At 42.0% G+C, this 26,365-nt stretch overlaps 1 protein-coding gene across 1 annotated transcript; it reads right to left on the reverse strand.

Moving 5' to 3' along the window:
• Nucleotides 1-1,824: 1,824 nt before the first annotated feature.
• Nucleotides 1,825-25,198, reverse strand: LOC115191981 (uncharacterized). Its single transcript, XM_029750067.1, has 6 exons — nucleotides 25,027-25,198; nucleotides 10,246-10,563; nucleotides 9,489-9,767; nucleotides 9,235-9,348; nucleotides 8,747-8,805; nucleotides 1,825-2,442 (listed from the first exon to the last, which is right to left on the reverse strand). Exons 1-6 carry the CDS (start codon nucleotides 25,076-25,078, stop codon nucleotides 2,326-2,328), a joined length of 939 nt encoding a protein of 312 aa, XP_029605927.1. The 5' UTR covers nucleotides 25,079-25,198; the 3' UTR covers nucleotides 1,825-2,325.
• Between the last annotated feature and the right edge of the window lie 1,167 nt (nucleotides 25,199-26,365).

The raw sequence follows: 26,365 nt of genomic DNA on the forward strand, positions 1-26,365 counted from the left end.
TCATACCACTCAGGAAGGAGAAACGTTCTGTCTCCTAGAGATGAATCAATTCCAGAACAACATCAAAGGACCTTGTGAAGATGCTGGAGGAAACAGGTACAAAAGTATCTATATCCACAGTAAAACGAGTCCTATATCGACATAACCTGAAAGGCCGCTCAGCAAGGAAGAAGCCACTGCTCCAAAACCGCCATAAAAAAGCCAGACTATGATTTGCAACTGCACATGGGGACAAAGATCGTACTTTTTCGGGAAATATCCTCTGGTCTGATGAAACAAAATTAAAACTGTTTGGCCATAATGACCATCATTATGTTTGGAAGAAAAAGGGGAGGCTTGCAAGCCGAAGAACATCATCCCAACCGTGAAGCACGGGGGTGGCAGCATCATGTTGTGGGGCTGCTTTGCTGTAGGAGGGACTGGTTGCACTTCACAAAATAGATGGCATCATGACGAAGGGAAATTATGTGGATATGTTGAAGCAACATCTCAAGACATCAGTCAGGAAGTTAAAGCTTGGTCGCAAATGGGTCTTCCAAATGGACAACGGCCCCAAGCATAATTCCAAAGTTGTGGAAAATGGCTTAAGGACAACAAAGTCGAGGTATTGGAGTGGCCATCACATAGCCCTGACCTCATCCTATAGAAAATGTGTGGGCATTTGACCCAAGTTAAACAATTTAAAGGCAATGCTACCAAATACTAATTGAGTGTATGTAAACTTCTGACCCACTGGGAATGTGATGAAAAAAATAAAAGCTGAAATAAATCATTCTCTACTATTATTCTGACATTTCACATTGTTAGGGCTAGGGTCCTTTTTTCAGAATTTCCGCCTGACTGACGTGCCCAAAGTAAACTGCCTGTTACTCAGGCCAGAAGCCAGGATATGCATATTATTGGTAGCATTGGATAGATAACATTTTGACGTTTCTAAAAATGTTAAAATAATGTCTGAGACTATAACACAATTGATATGGAAGTCAAAAATCGGAAGTCCTATGTAGTAATTCCAGCTCCCAGATTGCAATTCCTATGGCTTCTATTAGATGTCAACAGTCTTTGTTCAAGGTTTCAGGCTTGTTTCTTCAAAAACGAGTAAGAATTTGGAATTTTTGTATAGAGACCACCGGAACAATATCAGTTTTTCGGCGTGCGAGGAAGAGGACGCGCGCTTACTAATTTACTTTCCTATTGAACTAACTACTTTCCGTATGAAATATTATAGTTTATTTATATTTTAGGGTACCTGAGGATTAAATAGAAACATTGTTTGACTTGTTTGGATGAAGTTTAGCGGTAGCTTTTTGGATTCCTTTGTCTGCACGTTGAACGAGTGGATTACTGAAATCGATGGCGCCAACTAAACAGACATTTTGGGATATAATGTCTGTTTAGCTGTTTAGCTGTTTAGCTGGGACCCTTGGGACTGCAAACGGAAGAAGATTTTCAATAGTAAGTGATTTATTTAATCTCTATTTGTGATTTTGTGAAGCCTGTGCTGGTTGTAAAATATGTTGATGTGGGGCGCTGTCTTCAGACAATCACATCGTAGGCTTTCGCTGTAAAGCCTATCATAAATCGGACAACGCAGTTAGAACTACTTGGTAACGACTATAAAAATTAAAGCCTCTAGTGCAACAACTCAGTATGGTATCAGTAGATTTGGTATTTTTTCACAGTTATATACTGTATGTTGGTTAACGTAGGTGGAGCACAAAATGCTCTAATAGAAGGAGTGTCTGCAGGAGCGTGCAGGAGGGAGTGATTGTAACCCTCCCCTAACAACACTGGGCCAAAGCTAGCCTAAGACCACTGCCCCACTCGGGAGGCCCGAGTGATTGTATTCTTAAAAGATGATGACCAACATACTGTGTAGATAAGGACAAGCAATAAATGGTCCATCATAATAAACTAAACTGTTGATTTTGTACATTCAAACTGCATGAACACAGTTGTTGTCAAAGCAAGACCTGAACTACACTTAATCACGTCTGCATTTTGTAAAAAGCAGTAAGAGTAAAATGTCAACAAAGATCTTTTTCAAAAGGAAAATCAAGATCTACCACATTGAATTTGTCTTCAAAGTTAATCTCTTCGAGGCCCCAATTCAACAAAAGACTGTGAGAATGATCAACACAGGAAGTCTGAAATGATAGCGCAATGGTTAAATGGGAATTTTCTCCAATAACAACTGTGACTCCATTAAATTTTCTAAACTAATATTTACTATAATTCTGTCTCAACGTCCACTTTAGGATGTAACACCTTCTTTTGGATGTGAGTTATCATGTCACCCTCTCAGAACCTTCCTGTTTTGCTCCTTCATGCTGTGTCAACATCCTCGCTGGCAGCCATGCGATGTAACTGGAGTGTATCATAAACTGTCAGGTTAGGGTTGTCTCTAAGTGACTCCAGTTCTTGTATACCAGTTCGCTCCTCCTAGACAGGGAGAGGGAGGGGGGTAGGGAGGAAAGGATTGAGAGGGACAAGAAAAGAGGGGGGAGGTTGTAGGAAAGCATCAACAAAAAAGTAAAAATTATCATATGTTACGTCATTAGATACTTTGTACCAGAGGAAGGAAACAATACAAGTCTGATGCTCTCTTGTCTATTCTCATTGTTCTGGACAAGGTAGCTCAACATTTAACCTGTTAGGGTATAGGGGGCAGTATTGAGAATTTTTTGAAAAAATATGTGCCCATTTTTAACTGCCTCCTACACCTACCCAGTAACTACAATATGCATATACTTATTATATATGGATAGAAAACACCCTAAAGTTTCAAAAACTGTTTGAATGGTGTCTGTGAGTATAACAGAACTCATTTGGCAGGCAAAACCCTGAGACAGATTCTGACAGGAAGTGGATACCTGATGTGTTGAATTGACTTTGAGCCTATGCCATTGAAAAACAAAGGGGGTGAGGAATATTCTGGCACTTCCTATTGCTTCCACAAGATGTCCCCAGCCTTTACAAAGTGTTTTGAGTGTTCTACAGTGAGATCTGACCGAATAAGAGCCATGGAACGTGATGGTCCATTAGACACCTGGCGTGCGATTTGATGGTGGGTACTCTCATTCCGAAACGTTTTAAAAGAAAACCCAATGGTCCGCCTTGAATTTTATTCATGTTCTGGTTAAAAAAGGCCCTAATGATTTATGCGATACAACGTTTGACATGTTTGAACGAACGGAAATATATTTTTTCCGTTCTTGAAGTGAAGTGAAGTCTGGCTTAGATCATGCGCTACAACACGGAGGTTTTTCGACATAAATTATGAGCTTTTTTGAACAAAACTACATTCGTTATGGACCTGGGACTCTTTGGAAGTGACATCTGATGAAGAGAATCAAAGGTAATGGATTATTTATATAGTATTTTCGATTTTAGATTCCTCCAACATGGCGGTTAGTCTGTATCGCGATGCGTATTTTTCTGGCGCAGTGCTCAGATTATTGCAAAGTGTGATTTCCCAGTAAGGTTAATTTTAAATCTGACAAGTCCATTGCGTTCAAGAGATGTAAATCTATAATTCTTTGAATGACAATATAATATTTTAGCAATGTTTTCTAATATTAATTAATTATTTTGTTGTCATGACTTGACTGCCGGTATTGGAGGGAAACGATTTCCTGAACATCAACGCCATAGTAAAACACTGTTTTTAGATATAAATATGAACTTGATAGAACTAAAAATGCATGCATTGTCTAACATAATGTCCTAGGAGTGTCATCTGATGGAGATTGTAAAAGGTTAGTGCATAATTTTAGCTGATTGTATGGTTTTGGTGAAGCCTGTCTTTGAATCGACAATGCATTGCACACCGCTATTGTCAATGTACTCTCCTAACATAACCTAACTTTATGCTTTCCCCGTAAAACCTTTTTGAAATCGGTAAACGTGGTTAGATTAAGAAGATGTTTATCTTTCAAAAGCTGTAAGTTAGTTGTATGTTTGAGAAATTTGAATTTGTACATTTATTTGGTTTCAAATTTGCCGCTCTTGAAATGCACCTGCTGTTGATAGGGTGCGCCACGGGGGGCACGCTAACGTCCCAGGTAGCCTCAAGAAGTTTCACATCCCATTCCTAAATCTAGTGGGAGGAACCATGAAGCCAAGCTTAAAAGTCCACTGACTTGGCAAATACTGTAAAAGACACGGGAAGATCAAAGGCATTACTTTACTGAACAAAAAGTGCAACAACTTCAAAGATTTTACTGTATGTAGTAATTTAAACTACAGTTTAACCTGTTGGGGTGTCACGTCCTGGCCAGTATAAGGGTTAATTAGTATTGTAGTTTGGTCAGGACGTGGCAGAGGGTATTTGTTTTATGTGGTTCAGGGTGGTGTGTTTGTTTAAAGGGTGTTTGATTTAGTATTTCCGGGGTTGTGGTTTATGGTCTAGGTTTATGTATGTCTATGTGGAGTCTAGTGAGTGTATGTCTATGGGTGATTAATTTGGGTTGGGACTCTCAATTGAAGGCAGGTGTTTTCTCTTTGCCTTTGATTGAGAGTCCCATATATTGGGGTGTGTTTGTGATTCGTGGGTGATTGTTCTGTGCTTAGCCTTATGCCTAGCCAGACTGTTTTTTGTCGATCGTATTTCGTTTAGTTATTTTTGTATGTTCATTTTGAAAATAAATAAACGTCAAGATGAGCCTACACGTACCTGCTGCGTTTTGGTCTACCTTTTCAGACGACGATTTCGCATTATCGTCAGAAGACGAAGATAATTGTGACAGAATCACCCACCAACTGTGGACCAAGCAGCAGAGGAAGGAGCAGAGGGACTTCGAGTTGGACTGGCGGGAGAAGTGGACCTGGGAGGAAGTTCTGGACGGGGCCGGACCTTGGCACCAGGCTGGGGATTATCGCCGCCCGCAGTGGGAAATTGAGGCAGCCAAGGCAGAGAGGCGGAGGTACGAGGCCATGGACGCGCTGAGGGAGAAGCACGAGAGGCACCCCCAATAATTTTTTTTGGGGGGGGCACACGGGTAGTTTGGCTAGGCGTAGGAAGAGCCGGAAGCCAGCTACCCGTGGTTATATGGAGGAGCGTATGGGGTGGAGAGCGCTATGTTTCGCTGAGGAGCGCACTCTCTCACCCATACGCACGCACAGTCCGGTGCGAGTTATTCCAGCCCCTCGCAGGTGTCGTGCTAGAGCTGGCATCCAGCCTGGTAGGAGGATGCCTGCGCAGCGCATCTGGTCGCCGGTACGCCTCCGAGGACCAGGCTACCCAACTCCCGCTCTACGCACGGCTACCATCAGGCCCCTGCACAGCCCAGTCTGCCCTGTACGAGCACCCCGCTCGTACAGGGCTACTAGTTCCATCCAGCCAAGGCGGGTTGTGCAGGAGGTAAGATCTAGACCGACTGTGCGCCTCCATAGCCCTGGGTTTCCAGCTCCTGTCTCTAGTGCGGACCCGGAAGTGCGTCAACCCAGTCCGACTCGTCCTGTTCCCACTCCCCGCACTAGCCTTCAAGTGCGTAAACCCAGCCTCGCCAGTCAACAGTCGTCAGAGCTGCCCGCCAGTCAACAGTCGTCGGAGCTGCCCGCCAGTCAACAGTCGCCGGAGCTGCCCGCCAGTCAACAGTCGCCGGAGTGGCCAGACTGCCCTGAACTGCCGGAGTGGCCAGACTGCCCTGAACTGCCGGAGTGGCCAGACTGCCCTGAACTGCCGGAGTGGCCAGACTGCCCTGAACTGCCGGAGTGGCCAGACTGCCCTGAACTGCCGGAGTGGCCAGACTGCCCTGAACTGCCGGAGTGGCCAGACTGCCCTGAACTGCCGGAGTGGCCAGACTGCCCAGAACTGCCGGAGTGGCCAGACTGCCCAGACTGTCCCGAGCTGCCAGACTGCCCAGACTGTCCCGAGCTGCCAGACTGCCCAGACTGTCCCGAGCTGCCAGACTGCCCAGACTGCCCCGAGCTGCCAGACTGCCCCGAGCTGCCAGACTGGTCAGACTGCCCCGAGCTGCCAGACTGGCCAGACTGCCCCGAGCTGCCAGACTGGCCAGACTGCCCCGAGCTGCCAGACTAGCCAGACGGCCAGAGTGGCCCGACTGCCCGGAAGGGCCAGAACCGGAGCCACCTCCTGATATAGGTGGGTTGGGGAGGGGGGGTGTAGCACAGTGCCGTCGTTGACGGCAGCCACCCTCCCTTCCCTCCCTTTAGTAGAGGGGAATTTTTGTTTTGTTGTTTGGGGTTGTTGTTTTGGTTTTGGTTTTTGTTATAAAGGTGCTTCCGGGGTTAGCACCTTTAAGGGGGGGGGGGGGGTACTGTCACGTCCTGGCCAGTATAAGGGTTAATTAGTATTGTAGTTTGGTCAGGACGTGGCAGAGGGTATTTGTTTTATGTGGTTCAGGGTGGTGTGTTTGTTTAAAGGGTGTTTGATTTAGTATTTCCGGGGTTTTGGTTTATGGTCTAGGTTTATGTATGTCTATGTGGAGTCTAGTGAGTGTATGTCTATGGGTGATTAATTGGGGTTGGGACTCTCAATTGAAGGCAGGTGTTTTCTCTTTGCCTTTGATTGAGAGTCCCATATATTGGGGTGTGTTTGTGATTCGTGGGTGATTGTTCTGTGCTTAGCCTTATGCCTAGCCAGACTGTTTTTTTGTCGATCGTATTTTGTTTAGTTATTTTTGTATGTTCATTTTGAAAATAAATAAACGTCAAGATGAGCCTACACGTACCTGCTGCGTTTTGGTCCTCCTTCACCGACGACAACCGTGACATGGGGATAGGTTAAACTGCACGGCCGGATAAAAAACGTACCCGATTTAATCTGGTTACTACTCCTGCCCAGTAACTAGAATATGCATATAATTACTGGCTTTGGATAGAAAACACCCTAAAGTTTCTAAAACTGTTTGAATGGTGTCTGTGAGTATAACAGAACTCATATGGCAGGCAAAAACCTGAGAAGATTCCTTACAGGAAGTGGCCTGTCTGACCATTTCTTGCCCTCCTTGATCATCTCTATCCAAAACAGGGGATCTCTGCTGTTACGTGACACTTCCTACGGCTCCCATAGGCTCTCAGAAGGCGGGAAAAAGCTGAATGATGTAATTCCAGCCCCAGGCTGAAACACATTAGCGCTTTTGGCAAGTGCTCTATCAGAGGACAATGGGCTTAGGCGTGTGCACGAGTCGACCCCATGCTTTTATTTTCTTTCGTCTTTTATCCTAAACACAGATTCCCGGTCGGAATATTATCGCTTTTTTACGAGAAAAATGGCATAAAAATTGATTTTAAACAGCGGTTGACATGCTTCAAAGTACGGTAATGGAATATTTAGAATTTTTTTTGTCACGAAATGCGTCGTGCTCGTCACCCTTCTTTACCATTCGGATAGTGTCTTGAACGCACGAACAAAACACCGCTATTTGGATATAACAATGGCTTATTTGGGACCAAACCAACATTTGTTATTGAAGTAGAAGTCCTGGGAGTGCATTCTGACGAAGAACACCAAAGGTAATAACATTTTTCTTATAGTAAATCTGACTTTGGTGAGTGCTAAACTTGCTGGGTGTCTAAATAGCTAGCCCTGTGATGCCGGGCTATCTACTCAGAATATTGCAAAATGTGCTTTCACCGAAAAGCTATTTTAAAATCGGACATATCGAGTGCATAGAGGAGTTCTGTAACTATAATTCTTAAAATAATTGTTATGCTTTTTGTGAACGTTTATCGTGAGTAATTTAGTAAATTTTTAGTAAATTCACCGGAAGTTTGCGGGGGGTATGCTAGTTCTGAACGTCACATGCTAATGTAAAAAGCTGGTTTTTGATAAAAATATGAACTGGATTTAACAAAACATGCATGCATTGTATAACATAATGTCCTAGGTGTGTCATCTGATGAAGATCATCAAAGGTTAGTGCTGCATTTAGCTGTGGTTTGGGTTTTTGTGACATTATATGCTAGCTTGAAAAATGGGTCTCTGATTATTTCTGGCTGGGTACTCTGCTGACATAATCTAATGTTTTGCTTTCGTTGTAAAGCCTTTTTGAAATCGGACAGTGTGGTTAGATTAACGAGAGTCTTGTCTTTAAAATGGTGTAAAATAGTCATATGTTTGAGAAATTGAAGTAATAGCATTTCTAAGGTATTTGAATAACGCGCCACAGGATTCCACTGGCTGTTACGTAGGTGGGACGATTACGTCCCGCCGACCCTAGAGAGGTCAATGAACTGTAGTTCATTAAAGGACGTCAGTCAATTGAAATAAATTAATTACGCTCTAATCTATGGATTTTACATGACTGGGCAAGGGCGCAGCAATTGGTGGGCCTGGGAGGGCATAGGTCCACCCACGCGGGAGCCAGGCCCAGACAATCAAAATGCATTTTTCCCCACAAAAGGGCTTTTTTACAGACAGAAAAAGCCCCCCCCAGACGACCCACAGGTGAAGAAGCTGGATGTGGTGGTCCTGGCTGGTATGGTTACTAGTGGTCTGCAGTTGTGAGACCAGTTGAATAGGTAGGTGTGTCCAAACTTTTGACTGGTACTGTATGTACAATATGCAGTGTGGCTTCTCATTGTGCAACCCAAACATTTCATATGGGCAAAACTGGTTGCAATGACATCAGGCCTGGTATCAAACTCAGATGGTCTGTGCAACTCAAGACCACATTAACCCACTGGCACAGAGCTAAAGCCTACAGTTGTAGCCATGAGGGCTGCTAAAGGTTCTGTATTACATCTCCTATGTTTATCAGACTGTAGCATTATTACTAACCTGTTTAATGTGAGTTATCTCTGCATACTGAACGTCATCTTGCTTTCTTTCAGGTGAATCTATAAAGGCAAATAAAGTAAATGAAATATACAGTGTGGGTGGGAGTAACTGACAGATGCTCACCCCCAAGACAGGTTCTGAAAACACTAAGAACTCATGTTACTATGGGTACCTGTGTCTGTACTAGCGGTGGTTTGGCACCAGAGAACCTGTAAAGTAATTATTGTCAGAGCGTGCATGTGTGTGTGCCTTCTACTTTTTTCAACATTTAGAGAAGTGGTCTGAGATAATGCAACTGTCTGACCAAGCAGAGGAAGTGTGGAAGACACTGTAGGCCACTTCATTTGACCTGCATCCGTTGTTCAGGCAAACATTTCCTACATTTCCTACATTTCTAAAACGCTATCCTTGATAATTAAAAAAGGTTGTGCACAACATGTTTGGACTTTGACAAGGAGAATAACTTCACCCTGTTAAACGATGAATACCTGCATGTGAGTGTCCGTTTCTCCTCTTAAGATAGATTGCAAGTCCCACAAGTCCTGAAGCAACCAGAACACAGATTACAGCAATAAGAGAACCTCGAGTCATAGCATCACCATCTAATGTAAAAAGAAAGAAAACAGTATTTTAATTAAAACAGTGTTTCATAAAATGAGCTCTACCATACTTATTGTTTCATATAGAAGTTGGTATTGTCTGGATAACTATACTTTAACATTGCTCCTGTACATGTTTTTACCTGTCACCTGGGAGCAATCACTCTCTATAGAGGAATGTGGAACAACAGTGGTCTCCTTGCTGACTGGGTTGGCAGCCTCACATCTGTAAGAGTCTCTGTTCTGTTCATCCACCTTGAGAGGTAGAGAGAGGGTGATGTTCAGGTCAGGGCTGCTGGTCTGGTTGAGTATCTCCCCTCCTCTGTACCAGGACAGGGTAACATCTCTCCCGTTCTCCACAGAACACACCACACTACAGGAGATGTTATCATGGACCGTCACCTGAGGTTTGGACAGAACATCTGGAAGACAAATAATGGAAAAATTTGAATTAGTGAAATGGAACTTATCTTTAAAGTGGCAAAGAGCAGTTGCTACATTCATTGTTGGACTTATAAATGAATGATATGTACCCATTGATTCTTGAAGATTATACCTTATCAATGCCTCATGACCTTAGTCCCCATCAGAGAACCCATAAGCTTGTTTTATTCTGGTGTTTGTAAACAAAGACATTGTAAACAAACACTATATAACTGTAAACTACAATCTTTTTATATTGGCTGATCAGTCCTTGCATCCATAGCTCTGTCTATGAATTTGAGAGTGGTTACATTTCTCCAGAAACATCCCTCAGCTTTTTACCTAACCAATAAAGCGACAGCTTTAGCATACTGCTGTTTGCCGCTTTAATGATTTTGTAATTTACAGCACACACACACACACACACACACACACACACACACACACACACACACACACACACACACACACACTTACAGTACACAGTAAGCTGAAATGTATGTCTTGTCTTCTCGCCATCTGTATTCTCCACAGTATAATCCCCAGAATCGTCTATTTGTAGGTCTGACAAAGTGAAGAATCCAGTAACATTGTTCCAGTGAAGGCGGTATTTAAATCTCTTCATAAGGTTTGTATTACTTTGATTAACAGGGTACACCTGTGCAATGTTGCCAAGGTCTCCATAAAGTAAATTGCCAGACTTCAACACCCTCTCTGGAAAACAGTGAATCTTTCCCACAATGCCTTTCACCTGGGAAGTCTCAGGCTGAGCTGAATGCTGGGCTGCACAGAGTACTGTGGAGAGAAAGAGAGACTCAATATCAAAACATTGATTTAAATATCATAGTTATTCTCTAATAACATAGCAATGTAGCAAATTACAGTTTCTGTTAATTGTTAAGAAGTTAACAAGCAATCTAATCAGCCCCAAACTGAAACACGTTGGCCAAAATGACACATTTAATTTGCAAAATGCATAAAGGCTCTCAAAACATTAAATACATGACACAAAATCAACTACCTCCATCAAAACATGCAACTTGTTATCTAATGAAAAGTAATTTCAATAAATCATTACACAATGGCCCAATAAATACTAACTACAACTATCAATATACCCTAACATGGTTAACCCTCTTTTATATTTCTGTGCCATTTGTTGATACTATAATTATAATATGCACCATAAAAGACAAGTAAACATATTATCCCAGCATGGGCTGTATTCTTTTTTTCCTAAAATGATTTGACCAAAGATGACCAATGCAGAAAGAACGTCACTGAAGAACATGAATGTCCAGAAACAAAAGGCTCTATTTTACATATAACTTCTATACCCAAGAAAGAGAAAAACATAGCTAGACTTTTGCATCACTATTTAAATCAATGCTGCTATTGTTTTTAATTTCGTAAAGCAGCTTGTGTTTCTTAACCAGTAAAAGAGAGAGTCACCTGCACGAGTCGACTGCGTGATGTGTAGCCGATAATCAGAGTGGAGTCTGTTTGCCTTTCTGCCCACACTAAAAGCTTCCTCACCTGCAGCTCACCAGCTGATGTACAACATTAGGCTGTGGCGCGTCTTTCTTTCTGCTGAACAGAACTGTCCCTGCGCAGACACGGAAAAGCTCTCAATCTCTCCAAAAGTAGTCAGATTTTAGTAGCAGAAATAATTTAGTCAAGTTTCGTTTTAGTAAACTGAAATGAAACATATTTTAGCCTATAGTTTGTTCTTGGTCTCTTTAGCCAGTCTTTGGCGAATATTTTAGTCATTATTTTGGTTGACGAAATGAACACTGATACAAACAATTTACCACTTAATAAAATACTTCCAAGTATTATTAAAATTCGTTTTTTGGGGTATCTGTAATATAAGGAATTTGAAATGATTTCAAATTTTTCTTTTGATACTTAAATATATTTTTGAAATTACATTTACTTTTGATACATAAGTATATTTCAAACCAAATAGTTTTAGACTTTTACTCAAGTAGTATTTTACTGGGTGACTTTCACATTTACTTGAGTCATTTTCTTTAAAGGTATCTTTACTTTGAATGAAGTACGACGATTCGGTACATTTTCCACCTCTGTTTCATTTTAAAACCAGTGATGCTGCCGAGATGGTGCAATGCATTGGTCTGCAGCCTGACTGATACTCATTTAGAATAGATTTCGTAGCAAGCAAAGATCTAAGCTGACAGTTGATTAGAGATATTTTGTCAAACTGGTCCTTGACTAAAAAACACTTTCAATGAAAATGTTCATTCTTAATTTGTGTTCGGAAACCAGCCCTAAATGTCTACATTGACACGAGGCTCTGTGTTTCTCTATGTCTATTTGTTTTCTTGCTCATCCAGGATAAAACACTGACATACAAAAACAGAAAATAGACCATAGCTTTATACACAGTTTAATAAAGTGTTAAAACACAAGTATTCTGTAAAAAAACAACTATTGAATCTAGCTGCCACAATTTTGCGAGTGTCAGAAACACCTCAAACTGTTATGTTAGGCTTTAGGACTATGTTTAATTACAAACATAATCATAAAAATACGTGTACACGCATTATAACGGCCAGAACCTACAGTAGGCCTATAACAAAATAGAGCAACACATTAATCTTAGTCAAAATTGACCAGAACAAAAGAGGGCAAAATAGGACATAAGCTCATGACTTGTTGCACCAACCTATAACTTCAGAACTGGCCGTAATATCTTTTGTACTGGCTAAATCCAGCGGCATGATTTTAATATGTTTATATAGTTAGTGACAGATACAATAGTGTCCTCCACTAATGTTGGCACCATTGGTAAATATGAGCAAAACGGCTGTGAAAAAAACTTCTTTATTGTTTATCCTCTTGGTCTTTCATTCATAATATTCACTAAAATCTAACCTTTAATTCAAGTAAAATAATTGAAATAATTTATCATAAAACAAATATTTTTCTCAAATATACAGTATCAGTCAAAAGTTTGGACACACCTACTCATTCAAGGGTTTTCCTATATTTTTTACTATGTTCTACATTATGGCTACCACAGCATTATGCAGCGATAAGCCATCCCATCTGGTTTGGGCTTAGTGGGACTATCATTTGTTTTTCAACAGGGCAATAACCCATCACACCTCCAGGCTGTGTAAGGGCTATTTGACCAAGAATGTGTGATGGAGTGCTACATCAGATGGCCTGGCCTCCACAATCACCCAACCTCAACCCAATTGAGATGGTTTGGGATGAGTTGGACCACAGAGTGAAGGAAAAGCAGCCAACAAGTGCTCAGCATATGTGGGAACTCCTTCCAGACTGTTGGAAAAGCATTCCAGGTGACTACCTCATGAAGCTGGTTGAGAGAATGCCAAGAGTGTGCAAAGCTGTAATCAAGGCAAAGATTGGCTACTTTGAAGAATCTCAAATATAAAATATACACTGCTCAAAAAAATAAAGGGAACACTTAAACAACACAATGTAACTCCAAGTCAATCACACTTCTGTGAAATCAAACTGTCCACTTAGGAAGCAACACTGATTGACAATACATTTCACATGTTGTTGTGCAAATGGGATAGACAACAGGTGGAAATTATAGGCAATTAGCAAGACACCCCCAATAAAGGAGTGGTTCTGCAGGTAGAGACCACAGACCACTTCTCAGTTCCTATGCTTCCTGGCTGATGTTTTGGTCACTTTTGAATGCTGGCGGTGCTTTCACTCTAGTGGTAGCATGAGACAGAGTCTACAACCCACACAAGTGGCTCAGGTAGTGCAGCTCATCCAGGATGGCACATCAATGTGAGCTGTGGCAAGAAGGTTTGCTGTGTCTGTCAGCGTAGTGTCCAGAGCATGGAGGCGCTACCAGGAGACATGCCAGTACATCAGGAGACGTGGAGGAGGCCGTAGGAGGGCAACAACCCAGCAGCAGGACTGCTACCTCCGCCTTTGTGCAAGGAGGAGCAGGAGAAGCACTGCCAGAGCCCTGCAAAATGACCTCCAGCAGGCCACAAATGTGCATGTGTCTGCTCAAACGGTCTGAAACAGACTCCATGAGGGTGGTATGAGGGCCCGACGTCCACAGGTGGGGGTTGTGCTTACAGCCCAACACCGTGCAGGACGTTTGGCATTTGCCAGAGAACACCAAGATTGGCAAATTCGCTACTGGCGCCCTGTGCTCTTCACAGATGAAAGCAGGTTCACACTGAGCACGTGACAGACGTGACAGAGTCTGGAGATGCCGTGGAGAACGTTCTGCTGCCTGCAACATCCTCCAGCATGACCGGTTTGGCGGTGGGTCAGTCATGGTGTGGGGTGGCATTTCTTTGAGGGGCCGCACAGCCCTCCATGTGCTCGCCAGAGGTAGCCTGACTGCCATTAGGTACCGAGATGAGATCCTCAGACCCCTTGTGAGACCATATGCTGGTGCGGTTGGCCCTGGGTTCCTCCTAATGCAAGACAATGCAAGACCTCATGTGGCTGGAGTGTGTCAGCAGTTCCTGCAAGAGGAAGGCATTGATGCTATGGACTGGCCCGCCCGTTCCCCAGACCTGAATCCAATTGAGCACATCTGGGACATCATGTCTCGCTCCATCCACCAACGCCACGTTGCACCACAGACTGTCCAGGAGTTGGCGGATGCTTTAGTCCAGGTCTGGGAGGAGATCCCTCAGGAGACCATCCGCCACCTCATCAGGAGCATGCCCAGGCGTTGTAGGGAGGTCATACAGGCACGTGGAGGCCACACACACTACTGAGCCTCATTTTGACTTGTTTTAAGGACATTACATCAAAGTTGGATCAGCCTCTAGTGTGGTTTTCCACTTTAATTTTGAGTGTGACTCCAAATCCAGACCTCCATGGGTTGATAAATTGGATTTCCATTGATTATTTTTGTGTGATTTTGTTGTCAGCACATTCAACTATGTAAAGAAAAAAGTATTTAATAAGATTATTTCATTCAGATCTAGGATGTGTTGTTTAAGTGTTCCCTTTATTTTTTTGAGCAGTATATTTTGATTGGTTTAACACTTTTTTGGTTACTATATGATTCCATATGTGTTATTTCATAGTTTTGATGTCTTCACTATTATGTAGAAAATAGTAAAAATAAAGAAAAATTCAGGAATAATGAGTAGGTGTGTCAAAACTTTTGACTGGTACTGTATTTATGCCACAATTATTGGCACCCCTTCATTCAGTACTTTGTGAAACCTCCCTTTGCCAAGATAACAGCTTCTCCTATAAAGCGTAATTAGGTTGGAGAACACATGGCATGGGATCTGAGACCATTCCTCCATACAGAATCTCTCCAGATCATTCAGATTCAAAGGTCCACGCTTATGAACTCTCCTCTTCAGCTCATGCCACAGGTTTTCTATGGGGTTTAGGTCAGGGGACTGGGAGGTCCATGGCAAAACCTTTATTCTGTGGGTAGTGAACCATTTTTCTGTTGATTTTGAGGTGTGCTTTGGATCAATGTCCTGCTGGCAGATCCAACCAAGGCCCAGTTTAAGCTCCCTAGCAGAGGCAGACAGGCTTTGATTTAATATCTGCTGGTACTTGATGGAGTCAATGATACCTTGTATCCTAACAAGTTGTCCAGTGCATTTGGAAGAAAAACAGCCCCACAACATCAAATATCCACTACCATACTTCACAGTGGGGATGAGGTACTTTTCTGCATGTCTACGCCAAACCCACCTCTGTTGTTCGTTTCCAAAAAGCTCTATTTTGGTCTCATCTGACCATAGTACCCGGTCCCATTGAAAGTTCAGCAAACTGTAGGCACTTGAGTTTGTTTACAGCAAAGGCTTTTTTAGGGCAACCCTCCCAAACAACTTGTGGTTATGTAGGTCACGTCTGATTGTAGTTTTGGAGACTTTATTATTATATTTGTAATTTTTTACCCCTTCTTCCCAATTTCATGGTATCCAATTGGTAGTTACAGTCTTGTCCCATCACTGCAACCCCAATCGGACTTGGGATAGGCAGAGGTCAGGAGCCATGTGTCCTCCGAAACACGACACCGCCAAGCCGCACTGCTTCTTGACACAATGCCCACTTAACCCAGAAGCCAGCCGCACCAATGTGTTGGAGGAAACACCATACACCTGGTGACCGTGTCAACACGCATGCACCCAGCCCACCACAGGAGTCGCTAGAGTGCGACGGGACAAGGACATCCTAGCCGGCCAAACCCTCTCATAACCCAGACGACACTTGACCAATTGTGCACTGCCTCATTGGTCTCCCGGTCGCAGCCGGCTGCGACACAGCCTGGAATCAAACCAGGATTTGTAGTGACACAGCTAGTACTACGAGGCAGTGCCTTAGACCACTGTGCCACTTGGGAGGCCCCAGTTTTTTTGGCCACTCAAACCATCCTCCTTCATGTGCGTCGGGTCAATATAGACACACGTCCTTTTCCAGGCCGATTGTTAACATCTCTAGTTGGGCATTTTCAACCGTTTAGCTATTTTCTTATAGACATTTCCTGATTTGTGCCGCTCAACAACCTTTTGTTGAACATCATTACTGTATTCTCGGGTCTTTCCCATAGGTATGGATGACTATGGGAACTTGGCCTGTGTGTCACCTCATATTTATACCCTAATGAAACAGGAAGTTGTGGTTTATTACTTAAGTTTTCCTAGTCACTCGGGTGAACTTAAAAACGTAATATTTGAATGGGAATATACTTCCGTTAGATTTTACTCATAAAGCATGTCTAGGGGTGCCAATAATTGTGGCACACATGTTTCGGAGAAAAATATTTATAACATTGATTTCACATTTTTGTGAATATTTTGAATGAAAGACCAGGAGGATAAACAGCAAAGACATTTTTTTTTTCATAGCCCATTTTTCTCATATTTACCAAGTGTGCCAATGTTAGTGGAGGGCACTGTATATCGAAGTAACATTTATGATGTACTATAAGCTAGAGCTAGGCAAAGTTGGCAAATGTTAGCTAGCTAGCTCACTAACCTTAGCTATTATTTTGTCTCAATCACACTAGATATAACGACACAGGGTGAGACCCAGATGCAGACACCAGAGGCAGATGGTTCGAGTCTCTATTTATTGAAAAACAAGAGGCAGGTCAAGGACAGGCAGATGTTCATAAACCAGGTCAGAGTCCAAAAGGTACAGGGCAGCAGGCAGGCTTGAGGTCAGGGCAGGCTGAATGGTCAGGCAGGCGGGTTCATTGTCAGGGCAGGCAAAGGGTCAGAACCAGGAGGACTAGAAAAACAGAGACTAGGAAAACAGGAGCATGGAAAAACATGCTGGTTGACCAGACAAGACGAACTGGTAACAGACAGACAGAAGACACCGGTATAAATACACAGGGAATAACGGGAACAAATGGGAGACACTTGGTGGGGGAAGAGACGAGCACAAGGCGGGTGAAACAGATCAGGGTGTGATCCCCCCCCAGGTGCGCCACCTGGCATCCTACCTGGGCGCATACCTGGTTGACCGGTGTGTCGGTGGGAAATTATGTCCTTGACACTGTAGATGGGATTTATAGGTTCTATTTTGACGTACTAAGCTTTGCAACGTTTCTTGAATACACTTTAAAAACTGCATGATTCTCTCAACATGTGTTAGGGTTGACTGACTGATTTGGCACCCCATACAGAATAAATCAGTTGATCTGTATAATAGAAAAATATATTGTATTTGTATCGTTAAAACACTGGGGTGGCAGGTAGCCTAGTGGTTAGAGTGTTGGGCCAGTAACTGAAAGGTTGCAAGATCAAATCCCCTGAGGTGACAAGGTAACAAATTCTGTCATTCTGCCCCTGAACAAGGCAGTTAACCCACTGTTCCTAGGCTGTCATTGTAAATAAGAATTTCTTCTTAAATGACTTACCTGGTTAAATGCATGAAAAATATATATAAATCAGCCTGAAGGGCACCCACTGACCCACTTGACCCACGTGCATCTCCAATTCATACTGTGATTGCGTAGTGCAATCTTTACAGTAGGGAAAAATCATTTTCCAGGTTATTACTAGATGGTTTTAATTCTGAACTCCAACTGGCAATTAGTTGTATCTCAGTTTCGATGTACACGATTTTAGTAATAACACTTTTGAATTAATCTTTGAGTTGCTAGACATTCACGTTACACACCCACCCATCCAACCTGACCAATTATCCTCCTTATCACACTATCTTATACCCCAGAGGTTGTAATTACACCCGTTTTAAGCTGATATAACTCGGTTCTGGGCCCTCTCCTCTTTTCTCTTCACACAAAGTCACTCGGCTCTGTCATATCCTCACATGGTCTCTCCTATCATTGCTATGCGGAGGACACACAACTGCTCTTCTCCTTCACCCCTTCTGACACCCAAGTGGCAACATGCATCTAAGCTTAGATGTCGGCCAACCACCACAAGCTCAAACTTGACAAAACGGAGCTGAGCTTCCTCCCGGGAAAGCCTGCCTGCTCCAGGACCTCCCCCTCCCAAAGTGCAAAGAACCTTGGTGTGACCCTGGACAACACCCTGTAGGTCTCTGTAAACATCAAAGTAGGGACTCGCTCCTGAAGGTTCATGCTATAGAACATCCATAGGGTACAACTTTTCCTCACACAGGAAGCGGCACAGGTCCTAATCCAGGCACTTGTCATCTCCCGTGTAGACTACTGCAACTCTTTGTTGGCTGGGCTCCATGCTTGTGCCATCCAACCCCTGCAACTTATCCAGAATCCTGCAGTCCACCTGGTGTTCAACCTTCCTAAGTTATCCCATGTCATCCCGCTCCTCCACACACGCCACTGGCTTCCAGTTGAAGCTTGAATCATCTTCAAGACCCTGGTGGTTGCCTATGGAGCAGCAAGGGGAACTGTCTTCCCTGTGGCTCAGTTGATAGAGCATGGTGTTTGCAATGCCAGCATGGTGTGTGCAACACCAGGGTTGTGGGTTTGATTCCCACGGGGGGCCAGTACAAAAAATATATATATATAAATAATGTGTGAAATGAAATGTATGCATTCACTACTGTAAGTCGCTCTGGATAAGAGTGTCTGCTAAATGACTTAAATGTAAATGTAACTGCACCTCCTTACCTTCAGGCTATGCTCAAATACTACATCCCAAACCGAGCACTCCGTTCCGCCACCTCTGGTCTCTTGCCCCTCCCACCCCTATGGTAGGGCAGCTCCCACTCAGCCCAGTCAAAGCTCTTCTCTGTCCTGGCACCCCGATGGTGGAACAAGCTTCCCCCTAAAGTCCGCACAGCGGAGTCCCTGCCCATCTTTCAAAAGCATCTCAAACCCTACCTCTTTAGGAGAGTGTCTTAAATAACTCTCACGGTGCCTCCGGCACCTCCCTCACGAAAAAAGAACACTTATCTTTTCCCACTAGCACTGACTTTGCTGATAAATACTTTGTTAGGGAAAATGTACTTGATACGATTGTCATGTGTTGCTGTCTCACCTAGCTAACTTGAGATACATGCAAAAATTGTAAGTCGCTCTGGATAAGAGTGCTAAATGACTAAAATGTAAATATTAAATATCTGTGTCAGTGAGTGAAAGGCTTGGTGTGTTAAGTTAAAACCAGAACTCAAATTGAGGACGTGTGTGTGAGGGTATTGTGGCTTAGGCCTACCCCTTGTTAGTTTAAGATTTAGAAAAAAGAATGGACCGGATTATATAAAGTGATCTATACCAATATTTTATTCCGCAATGCTGTATGCTAGAAACAAGCTGTAAAATGCCGGGTAAAGACATGACTCTCAGCATATGGGATATCTTTGGTTTGTCTCTCTAACCACGTATCTATCTGCAGTTTTATGTGAATAAAGTCATACTGAATAATAAAAAAAAGTGTTTTATAAATGCCGACAATCATTTGTTCGTTCGACATGGTGGGATCTTTTTGTGTCGGTAAAATAAATTATGGAAGAAAAAATGGTGGAAACACCTTTTATACGCAAATATTGTTATAAATACCATCATATCGAAGTAAACTTGGAGTCACACAATGATATAGTGTGTGGTCCTCCCACTATGACTCGGGAAACCATGCAGTTTATTAGGCTACAGATGAAATAACTTACGATGAACTTCACAGGCTGTTGAAATTGTACAGTGATCTTGATGCTCCTTTCCAATAAATATCGAGGATCTGATTCTGGTGACATTATGATCACTACTTGAATGCCGTTTTACTAATAAATAAATCCATAATAATCTCATCATGTAGACCAGGGGTAGGGAACCCTGTTCCTGGAGTTCTGCAGGTACTGCAGGATTTTGTTCCGACTAGGCACCATACCTGACCAACTGAGGTAATTCAGCAGTTCAGTGATTGCCTAAATTTAACACACCTGGGTGCCTGCAACACTCCAGGACCAGGGTTGCCTACCCCTGATGTAGACTTTACCCGCACAGCTGAAACACTATATCTGTGATCTGTTGGCTTTAGTGCACATGCCAAGACCATAGTACACATTTGCTCATGACAATACTATTGGTATAGTTTAAAATGCAATGTAAATTTATTGAACATTCTATTTACATTTAAACTTGAGCGAAAAAGTACATTTTGTGTGCGTTAAGTCATCACACACTGATTTTTAACCGCAAAAAGTAAATTTGGTGGAAACACACCACAGGTGGGAAAATGCGCATATTTTCTTAATGTGGATTCTAGGATATTGACATGAAAATCTGTCACTATCAATTGAAGTTCAACATTTCAACAGGCTATTAAACAACATACTGTCTCTAAATCAGTCAGGAGTAAGCCAGGTAGCCTAGGAAGGAATGGAAATTAATTATTTAGGCTTTATTAATATTATTTCAAGGCTATAGCCTGCCATTTAAGAAATTAATTGTGAAGCATTTGTGACACACTACAGGTAGGAAGGAGCACTCAGCATTTCAACAACACATCAACAACAGCACATTAAAACCTCTATGTCATCGGTGTGCCTGAAACGGGACTGTTGTTGATCGATATGCGATAATGTGAATGACATTGTAAACAACAGCCAACTTTCCGGGACATAGACATGTCTTATATGGGCAGAAAGCTTACATTCTTGTTAACCTAACTGCAGTGTCCTATTTAAAGTAGTTATTACAGAAAAAAATACCATGCTATTGTTTGAGGATAAAACACTTTTATCACGGCAACTGGTAATGTACTTACATTCAGTAATCTTGCTCTAATTTGTCATCCAGAGGGTCACAGAGATAAAATGTAGCATAGTTTTGTTTGATAGAATAAATGTTTATATTGAAATGTAGAAACTGGGATCTACAGTTTGACCCCACAGCTGTCTCTGGCAACACCCAGAGTGTGTAAACTTACAATTTTTATTACCATAGCATTGTTGTATGTTCTCTATAGTTATGTACTTGAAAATGTATAAATTGACCAATTCGGCACATTTTGGCAAACTCAAGGCAGACTTGATACAACATTTTGTGTAGTGAATTAATTATTCACTGGATTAGTCTGAAACTTTTCACACACTGCTGCCATCCTGTGAACAGCATCTAAATTACACCTAGAGTTCTACAGTGTCTCAATCTACAATGTATGCCCTTTCTCTTGCATTTCAAAGATGACATTTATTTTTATTGTATTATCTTTTACCAGATCTAATGTGTTATATTCTTCTACATGAATTTCACATTTCCACAAACTTCAAAGTGTTTCATTTCAAATGGTATTAAGAATATGCATATCCTTGCTTCTGGTCCTGAGCTATAGGCAGTTAGATTAGGGTATGTCATTTTAGGGCAAAATCGATCCTTAACAACATGCATTTAGGTTGTATAAATAGACATTTCCAAAAACATTTACTTAGAATTAAATAATAATGAAACAAAAAATGCCTTATTAAGCTATACAGTCATTCTACAGTGCCTTTGAATTAATTTTAGAAACACGAGTTTGGACATTCTTTGGTTTGAGCTATGCATGCAGTTTGTTAATTTAGCATAGCAGATGCTCTTATATTCCCATAACCTAATCACAGTCAACACTAATCTATTTTGTAACAACAATATCATGGAAAAAAATATAATAAATTAGAAGATTGTTTCCTGAATGTAAAAAAAGTTCCAAGTGCATATACTGTAGGCCTACCTGATGATATGCGGCTCTGTGTTAAAAAGCAAATGGCTGTTGCGCAACATTTTTACGCTGTTAGCACGGTTCCAAACTTAGACTATCCTCTTTTTTAACAGTAGCCTGTATAGAAATCAAAACCTCTCTGGTGCTGCAGCAATTTTTTAAATATTTTTTATTTATTTCACCTTTAATTAACTAGGTAGGCTAGTTGAGAACAAGTTCACATTTGCAACTGCGACCTGGCCAAGATAAAGCAAAGCAGTTTGACACATACAACACAGAGTTACACATGGAATAAACAAACATACAATCAATAATACAGTAGAAAAAGTGTATATACAGCATGTGCAAATGAGGTAGGATAAGGGAGGTATGGCAATAAATAGGCCATGGTATAATTACAATTTAAGTAATTACAATATAGCAATTAAACACTGGAATGGTAGAATGCGCAGAAGATGAATGTGCAAGTAGAGATACTGGGGTGCAAAGGAGCAAGATGAATAAATAAATGCAGTATGGGGATGAGGTAGTTGGATGGGCTATTTACAGATGGGCTATGTACAGGTTCAGTGATCGTTGAGCTGCTCTGACAGCTGCTTAAAGCTAGTGAGGGAGGTAAGAGTCTCCAGCTTTAGTGATGTTTGCAGTTCGTTCCAGTCATTGGCAGCAGAGAACGGGAAGGAGAGGCGGCCAAAGGAAGAATTGGCTTTGGGGGTGACCAGTGAGATATACCTGCTGGAGCGCGTGCTACGGGTGGGTGCTGTTGTGGTGACCAGTGAGCTGAGATAAGGCAGGGCTTTACCTAGCAGAGACTTGTAGATGACCTGGAGCCAGTGGGTTTGGCGACTAGTATGAAGCGAGGGCCAGCCAACGAGAGCGCACAGGTCGCAGTGGTGGGTAGTATATGGGGCTTTGGTGACAAAACGAATGGCACTGTGATAGACTGCATCCAATTTGTTGAGTAGAGTGTTGGAGGCTATTTTGTAAATGACATCGCCGAAGTCGAGGATTGGTAGGATGGTCAGTTTTACGAGGGTATGTTTGGCAGCATGAGTGAAGGATGCTTTGTTGCGAAATAGGAAGCCAATTCTAGATTGAATTTTGGATTGGAGATGTTTAATGTGAGTCTGGAAGGAGAGTTTACAGTCTAACCAGACACCTAGGTATTTGTAGTTGTCCACATATTCTAAGTCAGAACCGTCCAGAGTAGTGATGCTGGACGGGCGGGCAGGTGCGGGCAGCGATCAGTTGAAGAGCATGCATTTAATTTTACTTGCATTTAAGAGCAGTTGGAGGCCACGGAAGGAGTGCACTCATTCGTTGTCATGCTCTGTTGAGGTATTAAAAGATTCTGCTTTTCTTCAATCATTTAAAATGATGTAGAATTGCATAAAATGCGTCTATAAAAGGCAATTTTTTTCTCAGAATTCAAATAATATGATAGATTTATTCAGTGCATTTATTATAATGGAGATATTTTCACCCCTACCCTTGTTCGTGGTGGAATGTGAATCCACAATTTTCTGACAACTTTTCTGAAACTGCATATCTAAAGGCTCTGGTCTTTCCTAGGTAGGCAGGTTCTCTGCTATCCACATTGTTTTAATTATTATTTGGGGTATAGGGGGGTCACTTGTTTTTTTTCAAGCATTCAGGGAGGGTAAAAATATGAAGGGCCATCCATTTTAATTTCAGAGAGGTCCGATTTTATCCAGGTATCCCTCATTATCAATAACGTACAGTCCCTTAACAGTTCACAAGCACCTCAGTCAAGAAACTCAAGCTAGATCTGACAGACAAAACCCAAACCTGAAAACCCACATCTTTTCCTTCTCACACTACGTCTTAAATACTTTGAGGGCTTGTTTCCCAGACACAGATTAGGCCTAGTCCTGGACTAAAACCCTATTTTAATGGAGATTCTACATTGTGCATAGTTTTTAGTCCAGGGCTTAATCTGTGTACAGGAAACAGGTCCTGAATGTTTGATCTAGGGGGGTTCTTCATTTTGTTGATGGACCTACAGTATGCTCATTGTCATTCAATGATAGAACACCATGGAGGAGATATCCAACTCTAGTTCTTATAATGACAATAATGTTATAAAAAATAATACCGTTTCAGAAAAGGGAAGCTGTTCGAGATCAGCGCTTTAAGCAAGTTTGACAAACATCTAATGCATTGAGTTGATAAAATATCATTACCAGAAGAGAAAATGCTCTCTCTTCTCCATCCTGAACACAGAGGGGAATGACTTGTGTGAGTTCACATTCAAGCCCAACATTCAAATAAGAGGCTAATTGGTTGCAATCAGATCATTAGTCTCAGAGAAATAAATAAGTCACCTGCCTGTTTAAATGAGTTACACAAGTTGATAAAAACAGACAAAACAGTTTGTCTGCACACATTTTTTTACACAACTGTTGTTAGGTGTAGCCATCAACGCTTGTGAACTTAGCCACGGGAAATAGGGGTGCTGTAGCACCCCCTAAAAAATAAAAAATAAGGGAAAAAACTAACAAAAAACAGCGCACAGCCCCCACCATCAAACTGCTTTCTGCGGCAATACTTGTGTAAATGCTTTTGCACAGAAAAACTCCCTACAACCTTAGCAAATGGGTCGATGCCTCCTTTTATATCAGTTGTGTAATTTGAGGGTGTACGCTATGCCGGGAACAACAGTGGAAGTCCCATAAAATTGTATAAAGCATCAGGTAGCTTAGCCTGCAGATATAGTAATTACATTTGGGAATATAACTAATAAGACTAATAAGCTTACATGTATAGCTTACACACACACACACATATACATATATATATATATATATATATATATATACACACATATATATATATATATATATATACACACATATATATATATATATATATACACACATATATATATATATATATACATACACACATATATATATATATACACACACATATATATATATATATATATATATATATACATATACATATACATATATATATATATACATATACATACATATACATATACATATACATATATATATATATATGACGTTTTTATATAACATGGAAAAATGACTAAAGGTGTCAGAAATGAGTTTAAAGACAGCTGTCAAGTCTCTACAACCACAGTCACAAAAAATCAAGGGGCACATACCGAAGAGATACAGTAGCGTCACCTTCAGTTTTTTTCTTTGAGAAAACAGCATTGTAGCCTACAGTCCATCCAATCATCCAACTGGTTCCACTCAATCATCTACAAATAACATGACATAGTCTGAGATAGTCGACAAGAGCGCCCAGACATTGACTTCGTTCTTTTAAGCTGTCCCAGGGGCCGGGTGGGTGGAGTTTGCGAGGGGTAAAAACATTTTTGCATTCATTTTGAAACAACTACAACTCCATCTACAGCTGTATTTGCTTTTCACACACACAACACAAAAAAGAGGAGGGGCATGGAGGGAGATATTATCCTGTTATCCCAGCAGCAGCCTTGGTGGTGTACCCAGGAATATTTGCTGTGTTTTCATACACATATTTAGTAGATATTATTGCGGGTGTAGCGACGTGCATATATTTAAAGGATATTGTATGTTTGTGAGGATTCACCATCCTGTCACGGCCTGACCTTAGATTGCTGTTTATTTTCCCTTTTTTTTGGTTAGGTCAGGGTGTGATGTGGGGTGGGCATTCTATGCCAGTCTATGTTTTCTATTTCTTTGTGTTGAGCCGAGTATGGTTCCTAATCAGAGGCAGCTGTCTATCGTTGTCTCTGATTAGGAATCATACTTAGGCAGCCCTTTTTCCCTCCTTCTGTGTGGGATCTTGTTTTTGAATAGCTGTTAGTAGCCAGCAAGACTTTTTGTTCGTTGTGTTGTTTATTGTTTTGTTTTTTGCTGGTTCAGCGTCAAATAAAATATGATGAACCCAACACACGCTACGCCTTGGTCTACCTTTAATGACGAACGTTACAGAAGATCCCACCTCAATATGACCAAGCAGCGTGGGGTGGACCAGTGGACTTTTGAGGAAATTAGGAGGAATATATCGTGGACTTTGGAAGAAATAGTGGCAGGAGAAAAGAGCCTGCCAGGGAAGCAGGCAGAAGCAGCGAAGGAGGGACAGCTACGAAGTCGGGAAGGAAGGCTACAGAAACCCCAAGAAGGCTACAGAAACCCCATGTGCCCCCCCCCATTTTTTTTGGGGGGGGGGCACATGGAGCAGTCGACGGAGCTGAGGAGTGAACCAGAGCCAATCCGGGAGAAGAGGGAGAATTTGGAGAAGAGAGAAATGGGAGAGTTGTTGAGTTGGTGGAGGATGCACAAGTTTTTCCCAAAGGAACCTGTCGTCAGTTTGGTGCCACATGAGTCAGCTCCCCGTACTCGTCCTGAGAAGTGTGTGGAAGTTCCGGAACAATTGATACCAGCTATACACACCAGGTCTCCAGTACATCTCAACAGCCCGGTATGTCCTGTGCCTACTCCTCGCATTCACCC

The sequence above is a fragment of the Salmo trutta genome, chromosome 4 (assembly GCF_901001165.1).
Source record: "Salmo trutta chromosome 4, fSalTru1.1, whole genome shotgun sequence".
NCBI classification, from domain to species: domain Eukaryota; kingdom Metazoa; phylum Chordata; class Actinopteri; order Salmoniformes; family Salmonidae; genus Salmo; species Salmo trutta.